Raw genomic sequence first — 8,899 nt, forward strand, 5'->3', positions numbered from 1 at the left:
AACAAATAGGAAAGCCATCAGTCCAGCTTTCCCTGTTAGCAAATAGTATGATTTTACACACAGAAATCTCTGAAGACACAGTCCCCCAAATCTGTCACCAGTAATTTAGTTAAGTCAGAGGATATAAAACAACATATAAAATCAATTTCTTTATTCTTTTTAAAAGTTTGATTTACTTTTATAGTGTCTGAGCCCAAACCCTGATATTTGCTTATGCTAGGCAAAAACTTTAACTTTGACATATTTTCACCACTATTCATTTGAAAGTACACAATATAGTATTTGTAAATACTAAAAATGAGCTATCTAAAAAGGAAATTAAGAAGACAATCCTGGGGCTGAAGAGATGGCTCTACAGTTAAGAGTATTTGCTATTCTTGTAGAGGTTCCCAGGTTTGATTTCCAGACAATTCACAATGACTTAACACTCCAGTTCCAGGGGGATATTTTGGTGTACAGGGTCACTGCACAATATGGTACACATACAGAGAAGCAGGCCCCACAAACATATAAATAATAAATAAATAAAAAATTTAAAGTGTTAAAAGAAAACAATTAAAAAAAGAAAACTCCATTTATAAATAGCTACAAAAATACTCAGAAATAAATGTAACCAAAAAGATTATTTTCACTGATAATTATAAAAAACATCGATTTGGTTGGAAAAATTAAAATATTGTTAAATATCTCTATTACTCAAAGAGATCTAAGGATTAAATCTAACTTATATCAAAGTATCAATGACATTTATCCTTTGCATTAGAAAAAGTAAAAAACTAAAATTTGGAGTCATGAACAACTCCAAATCACCAACCCCCCCAAAAGAATAAAGCTGAAGGTATCACACTGTATGACTTCAAAATACTACAAATCTGTAGTAACCAAAAACAGCATGACACTGACATAAAAATAGCCACACAGACTAGTAGAACAGAACAGAGAGCCCAAAAGTAAATTTATCCATCCACAGCCACTTCACTGGTTTCCCTTCCCTCCTCCCTGTCTGTCCCACTTCCCAATCCACCACACCTCCATTTCTTCAGAAAAGGGCAGACCTCCCATGGATATCAATCAAACATGGCATATCAAGTTGCAGTAAGACTGAAGCCATCTCACTTCTGATAATGTGGTTGAGGACATATGTCTCTTCAGAAAGTGATGTTGGGGGTGGGGGGAGGCTGGTGATGGCACAGTAGGTAGAAGTGTCTGCTGCCAAGCCTAAGGACCTGAGTTTGATCCCTGGGACCCATACAGTGAAAGGAGAATAAAATTCAATTCCTGATATGGTCTTTTGATCTCCACACATCCATTCTGTGGCATACACACACACACACACACACACACACACACACACACACAAATATAAAAGTAATGCAGACAAATGAAGCTCTATGCATTTGAAAAAAATCATTAAAAAATGTTAGGCCTGAATTATGCAACTACTAAATAGGAAAAAGAATAGAGGAAACATTTTGCAATAGTATACTAGTCAAGGATTCTTGGCTAATACCTCAAAAGCACAGGCAATAAAATAAAAACTTAAAAAGACAAATAGAATAGCATCAAACTCAAAAGCAAAACAAACACCAGAGGGAAGAAAAAACTATAGTGTGGAAGAAATAGGTGAAGACTGTACATCTGACAAGAGGTTAAATATCCAGATGTAAGAAACTCAATATTAAAGCCAAGTAATACAGTTAGAAACCTGACAAAAAACTTGATTAGATATTCAAAAGAAGATATGAAAATGAGCAACAGATATATAAGGCAGAGAAATGAAAAATTAAAACCATAATAAAATGTATCTCACCTAAATAGATAAGACACAAGTGCTGGTGGACATATGAAGGTAGCTGAGTAGCAGCAGGAATGTAAACTTGTAGACTGGTTACTGGACATATTACAGGGTTCCTCAGAACAGGAAGATTAGCATTGTCGAGATGGCTCAGCAGGTTAGAGTGCTTCTTGCTAAGACTGAGGACTTGTGTTTTATCCTTGGAATTCATAAAATGGAAGACAATTTCCCCAAGTTGTCCTCCCATCACCCTCCCTCTTGCAACAAATAGATATGGATGCATGCATACACAGGGGGTAGTGGAGGGAGAACAAATGTTAAAAACCCCAACAAAACCAGAAAGATTAAATAAAAGAGGACATGAAATTAGTATATTGATGAGACAGCTGCACTTCCATGTTTATTCCATAACTAGTCACAATAGCTAAGACAGAGAATCAAGCTATGTGTCTAACAACAGATGGATGGAGATGTGCAATGCATGTGCAATAAAATATTTAGTGATAAAAAGAAAATTTTGTAAAATGAAATGTTAGACATATAAAGACAAATTCCACACCATCTCATTCATATACGCAATCTGAAAGTGTTCTAGAATAATGCTACCACAGAATGGTGAGGGGACATGGAGGAGAAAGGAGAGTAGGATAAACAGATACAAAGTTATAATTGGATAAGAAGAAAAAAGTTTGTTACCCACTTGTACATCACAGTGACTATAACACTAATGTATATTTAAACATACTTGTAAAAGTAGATTTAGAATGCTCTTAGCACAAAGAAATGGTAACTGATTGAAGTGACAGACATGCTAATTACTCTAACTTTATCATTATGTAATTATATATTATCAATAAAATCAACATCAAATAACAATATTAGTTTTTTATTTAACAAAATTTTCACTTCTCTTATCTAGCAGTAATTCCTTTTTAAAAGTATATCATTCTACAGATTTTTTTCTATTGAGAAAAAAAATTTGGTACTTTCTTTACAATTCAGAACCTTTTTTGTTATTTTCCCAGGTTTCCTTTTTATCAAATAAGAAACTATATAAGTTATGATTTTCTAACTTGTAAAATTTTCAGTATGGACCTGAGAAATTATCTACTCTCTATCAATGAGAGAATACGTAGGTGGTGGTATAAATTGGGACCCTCAGGAAAAAGAGAAAGCTGGGGATGTGATGAACAGTCTTGATTGTCAAGTTGATGAGATTTAGAATCACCATGAAAACAAAGCCCCAAGGCAGGTGTCTGAAGAATTCTCTGTATTAGGATAATTGAGGAGGTAGACCCACTGTAACTTGGTAGTATCATTCCCAGGGTTGGGGTCCTGGACTGAAAAAGGAGACAGCTAGCTGAGTACCACCATTATCACCCTGTTTCCTGAAGATACAATGTAACCTGCTGCCACAAGGTCCTAATACTATTACTTCCTAGCCATGTACTACCATCAAAGGAGCCCAAATAAATACTTTCTAAGTTGCTTTTGTCTGTAATTTTGTTTTTGTAATAATAAAAGAAGCTAATTTAGGGGTTTAGGAATAAGAGTGGACCTAGCTGCTAAAGAAGTGTTTTCCTAGAGTTTTCAGAAGATGTGCAGTTTTACTCCCAAGTTGATTTTGGATTTCTAGCTTCGGAGGTATGAGATATAAATGTGTAGTACTTGTAGAAAAAAAAAAACCTTAAATTTGATTTCTTCTGATGAACATATTTCACCTTCATAATGAAACTATGTCTTTTGTTTTAGATGGTAAACTTTTATTTTTAATTATTAAATCCAAATAAACACAATAAACTCCTGGCCAACTCCAATTCCTCACAAACAAACTCAACTTTTTCCTGGTCCTGAGTTTCTTAAGATGAATTGCTAATGTTTGAAACTGCTAATTTACTTCTAGTATCCAGAAAAATTTCCTTGATACTCAATTTTAGAATGACTTTTGAGATTTTTCTATAGTGTAATAGTCCCATATACTGTAATATGGCAATTTCACTATTGACTCCAGGACTCCCAGTGTATACTAGAAAATTTACAGCATCAAATCTTATATAGACTTTCCTTATTAGTTCTCACTGTACTCATTAGTAACATCAGAGAGCTTTTTTTTTTTTTTTTTTGGTTTTTTGAGACAAGGCTTCTCTGTATAGCCCTGGCTGTCCTGGAACTCACTTTGTAGACCAGGCTGGCCTCGAACTCAGAAATCCGCCTGCCTCTGCCTCCCAAGTGCTCACAACGACCTTTTAATGAATTAATCAGAGACTTAGTTCAGTGATAGAATGCTTGCTTAGTGTGTATGAGGCTCAAAGTTCACACCACAGTACAGAAAAGAAAATGAAATTCACCATTACTACTATTATAGATGCAGAAAGTCCTGTGTTCTGTTGTTGATTTGTGAAAGTGCTAGTTATTTTCACATGGAAAATTATGAAATATTCTAAGTAGGAGGGCATGCCCATTTAATCTATTAACCTTTAAAGTTTGAAGGACCTGTTAGTTGGCAGGTTTAGAAGTTCTAAATACTAAGAAACTTCTCCAATCATATAGCATTTACATGTACCACACAGACTAGAATAGGCTTGAAAGCTTATGATGTAATCAAAGATTTCATTTCCTCTTTAGTGTGAGATAAGTGAAATATTTGGGCATGCTTTCTCAGCAATCTCCCTCTTTTTGAGACCAGTTAGGACTTGTTTTGCAACCAGGATCTTTGGCCGTAACTATGGGAGGTGAGTTCATGATCTGGCTTACAAATTTAATCCACTGTCAGAAATACTAGCTATACAGATCTTCAAAAATGAATTATTTTATCCCTCCTCAACTCCACCCATCATATCTTTTGTCCTCTTATATAAAGACACAATGTGAATCTTCAGTGATTAGAATGAGTAATGCTATGTTCTTACTGGAACAATACAAACCACATACTAGTAATACATAATAGTAATACCATATAACTGAGATTTTAGACTAAGCAGATTATTAAACAGTTTTGATACTTTTTTTTGTTTTGCTTTTAGGTTTTACTATGGTGAACAAATGAGAAAACATACACACACTTAAAAAAAATTACAGAGCCAGAAAATGATATTTAGCAAACCTACACAAAATAGAGGTGGCTAATAACACTTTATGAAAAAGACACGGAACTAAATGACCACATTTTCAGAGTAATTCCATATTCCAGAAACACTGAAACTTAAAATGTCATGGAAACTGATTGTGGTTCAACGTGTATGACACCTGTCTTTATTCTAAACAGATGGATACGTTTCACCAAAAAGCATAGAAAGGTCCTGGCTAGGAAGCTTAGGGCCACAACTAGGGGACGACAGAGAGAGAAGCCAGCTATCTCCACTCCACGTGCCCTGCTGCAGACACCTAAGCTCCATCTGCGACGTCTGTGGTAGGCTGTCTCTGAGCGGGGCGAAAGCGAAGTCAGAGGGAGCGTTGACTGCGGGTCACAGCTTGGGGCGGCACAGGGTAACCTATCTCTGCCCGAGAGGGGACTCTGGTCACAGCGGTCACCGTTCTGCCACCCAGGCAGCGTCCTTAAGCCACCTCTAGGTTCTCCCGTGCCTTCAGAGGAGCTGAGCCCACCTCGCTGCCGCACCGGGTCCGGAGCGGCTCCACCGCGGGCAGAGCCGGCCGGCCTGAGGCGGCGGATAACTGACGAGGCTGCCGGCTCGGCGGGGGATTGCTTCTGTCTGGGGCCCGCCGAGGCCGCGTTCGTGCCTCGCGCGCACCCGCACCGCGTCCGCCCAGCCAATCCCGTGCTACTCGCGCGCCCAGGAACGTTCCCCGGGTCCCACTCTAGGCTGGGCCGGCGCCTTCCCGCTCCCGGCACTCCGCAGCCGAGCTCGCACTCCTCCCCTCACTCTCCACGAGTTGCACGCCTCGGGGTGTAGCTCCGCCCCTGTCCCCGAGTCCGCCCCCGCAACCTCCAGAGCGTGTGCTCCCTTTCCCCCCCCCCCTCAGTCTCTTGCCATCCAAGGCGTCTCGGGTCTCACTCCGCAGAGCCTCCCGGGTCTCGCCGGCCTGGCCCCGCCGCCTCCGCGCTCGGTCTTCCGCGAGGCCGCCGCTACTCCCACCCCGGGATCACTTCCTCCCGGCCGGCCTCGGGGTCGCGCGGCCCGACTCCGCCCCCTCCGCGGACCCGCGCTCCTGGCGCGGCCTCTTCCCCCCCCCACGCAGGCCACCGGGCGCTCGGCCCCCTCCTTCCCGCTCGCCTCGCGCTCCCCGGGCGCCCTCGCTCTCGCGCTCTCCAAGGCAAGCGCGCTCCCGGCCGGCGCGCTCCGGGCTCCGGCTTCTCCCGGCTCCTGTCAGTGCGGTGACTGCGCTGGGAAACATGGCGACCGAGGGAATGATCCTCACCAACCACGACCATCAAATCCGTGTCGGAGTCCTCACAGGTAACCGGGGGAGGAGGTCCGGGGGGAACCGCAACGGCTACTGTCCCCGACTTGCTGGAGGTTTCTCGCCCGCGGTGGTGCTTCCCTGCGGCCTCGGGAAGAGGGCAGGCTGAGGAGGGGGACCGGGGGGTGTATTTTACAACCGCTGAGAGCTGCTGGGGATTCGGGTGTTCCCGTGTGCTCCTCGGGAGAGCTGGGGCAGGCCCGGTGGGGTGTCAGGCCCCGGAGCCCTAGCAGCCAAAGTCTCTGGCCCCCGGGGACCGAGGGGCCGGTGCGGCGGGCGCTGCGGGGCTCCGCGCTGCCGGTGCGGGCGGCGGGATCCCGGCTCCGCAGTCTGAAGCACGCTGCTCGGGGTTGGCCGGGCGCCTCCTCCACTAAAGCTCTTCCGAGAGGGGGGAATCCCATCTCCACCCCCTTTTCTCCCCTCCCCCCCCCCACCCGGCGGCCCCATGGCACCTGCCTGACCGGACTCGGGGTTCGGCAGGCGAACTCAGCTCCGCCTCTGCTGCCCCTTCGCGGGCCGGGTGTCCCCTCTGCAGACGACGGGACACTCCTCACCTCCCCCGGGAGCCGGGTGATAGGCTCTAGTCCGGACCCCGGCAAGTGCTTTCCTTCTGCCTTTCCTAGCAGAGGGCCCTCCCTCTCTGTCTGCCTCTTCTCCTCCGCGAAGACCCGCTGCTTCATCCATCCTTTTTTTTTTTTTTCCTTGAGAAGGAAGGGTTTCCCTCTGTCGGGTTCGTTTCTCCCCCTCCCTTTTGGGAACCCCCCATTCTCACTCCCCGGTGGATGGTCCTGAGGCTGGTGAGGAGCGCACTTTTCCTGGGTCGCGTTTCCCTCCCTCGCGGAAGTCGTGTGTGCTCTGCATGTCTGATTCCGTTGCGTTGTATTTGGGTGATATCCCTGAGTTTGGAGATGGGCAGTTGCTGCAGGGCACGACTTCCAAGAGGAATTGCAAGCCTATTTGTAGGGGTTTCGGCTGAGGTTCTGTAGTTGGCATGGTTCGAGTGTAATTGAATGGAGAAGCGGGGGTTAAAGAATTTATATTTGGAGTCTGAGGCTTACTGTGGAGTAAAGGAAATCCAAGACTTAGTGATGTGGTTTCCGAAAAAGAAGCTATGTAGAAGGGAATCCTAGTGTCTTCCCTACTTCATTTAAATTTTTTCCTGTAGAATTCTGACAGGTTGAGATGATGCCCGGGAAGGAACTAAATTGAATGAAACTTGCTTTCATTATAAAGTAGAAACAAATCTTTGATTCTGCCAGTAGACACCGACTACAGTGTTTAATTTAGCTACTGACTTTTTTGAAAAGAGGACACCCCTGCTCTTGTTCCTCCTTTTTAGTAACTGGGCTTCCTTTCCATGATGGATATTTGCAGATGTTAGTAGCAGTTTATTGAATTTTTCGGACTCAAAGCCTCTGGAATAAAGAAACTAAATCAGTTGCAGGGAAGAACACCCCCCCCCCATCAGAATATGCAGATGGTGTGCATCTTTTCCTGCAGCAACTGTTTCCTTGTATGAAAACTCAGTTGTAGCTTACAATTCCTAGATTTGATCTTGTTGATTTTAAAAGAATCTTGACAGTGTGATGTAAGTGTTCATACCCTTTACCAACCGTAAACTTTTAATTTTGGCCATGTTTTTTGAAAATTAATAGACAAGTGAGAGTGAAATTTTATAGAAACAAAAATATGTCAGCTGTCTGTAGAAATCGAAAGGCCCTAGATATTTAAAATTTAAGCTGAATCGTTTGTTTTTGAAGAGCATGTTTTGTTGACTCTTACCCTGTATTTTTACTTAGTTATTTTATTTTGGTCAATTGACAGTAATAGGTGTTTCACAGAGTGGTTCTGAAGATACAGCTCTCATCTATGCTCTAATAGGGATAACACTGATAAGTGATGAGTTGAAAAATGCACCATTACTATATAAAAGTTGTCTACATATATTGCCTGTGAATTTTGGGCATAGATGCTAAAGGGATTCTGTGTTCAAATTGATTAACAGAAAATGTGACTACCTGTAGGAAAAATTTAGTACATTTAATAGGGTCAAGAAGAAACTGGCAGTTTAAAGGGGAGTTGAAAGTCAGTAGCAGCAACCTTATAAATAAATATGTGATTGAAGATGACGCTCTTGAGCAGAATAAAAATGCAGCATAAAGGCCTTGAAAAGCCCAGGTGAAGAGGTAGGTGGCATAATGTCAGGGGGAGAAGATAGGGTTGGCAGTGGAGTTAAAGACAGTTTAGAGGAGCTGTCTCATGAGAATGAAGTACAGCAGGCTGGGAGGAAAATTCAGCCATACCAGTGGTGTAGCTGCAGATTTAGATGAAATGGTAACAGGACAATAGAGTTTGACGATAAAATGGATATTTGAAATCAGAAGTAACTCTAGGGATTATCTTGAAGAATTACTGGTATAAATACAATATTGCTTACTATGATAGAACCTAAAAGCATGGGGAAGAATCAGAAGAAATGGCACCAACTTCCAATCTGTGAGTAATTGATTTTATTACAAACAGCCTGATTCAATGAATTGACATTCCATGTGATCTTGAACAGTGGGTAAAACAATCCTCCAAAAGTGAAGCTATGACATTCAAGTTCTGGGATTTTAGAATAGTTTTTCTTTAAATGCTTCTCTCTCTCTCTCTCTCTCTCTCTCTCTCTCTCTCTCTCTCTCT

General features: G+C 42.8%; 2 protein-coding genes across 12 annotated transcripts in view; both read left to right on the forward strand.

Moving 5' to 3' along the window:
- The window catches only part of Ccdc196 (coiled-coil domain containing 196), a 28,289-nt gene extending 22,583 nt beyond the window's left edge, over positions 1–5,706 (forward strand). Inside the window, exon 10 of the mRNA XM_021201421.1 lies at positions 5,209–5,706. Coding sequence (XP_021057080.1) covers positions 5,209–5,706 — 498 coding nt within the window. The remainder of the gene's footprint in view (positions 1–5,208) is intronic.
- Positions 5,388–8,899, forward strand: part of Gphn (gephyrin) — a 418,076-nt gene continuing 414,564 nt past the window's right edge. For 9 of the 11 annotated variants that reach the window (XM_029541198.1, XM_021201555.2, XM_029541202.1 and 6 more), the window contains exon 1: positions 5,753–6,210. In XM_029541198.1, coding sequence (XP_029397058.1) covers positions 6,147–6,210 — 64 coding nt within the window. In that variant the 5' untranslated portion in view covers positions 5,753–6,146. Of the gene's footprint in view, positions 6,211–8,899 lie in introns of all 11 variants that reach the window. The other 2 variants (XM_021201556.2, XM_021201558.2) reach the window with 1 other exon arrangement.

This window comes from Mus pahari, chromosome 7 (genome assembly GCF_900095145.1).
Source record: "Mus pahari chromosome 7, PAHARI_EIJ_v1.1, whole genome shotgun sequence".
In the NCBI taxonomy this organism is placed as follows: domain Eukaryota; kingdom Metazoa; phylum Chordata; class Mammalia; order Rodentia; family Muridae; genus Mus; species Mus pahari.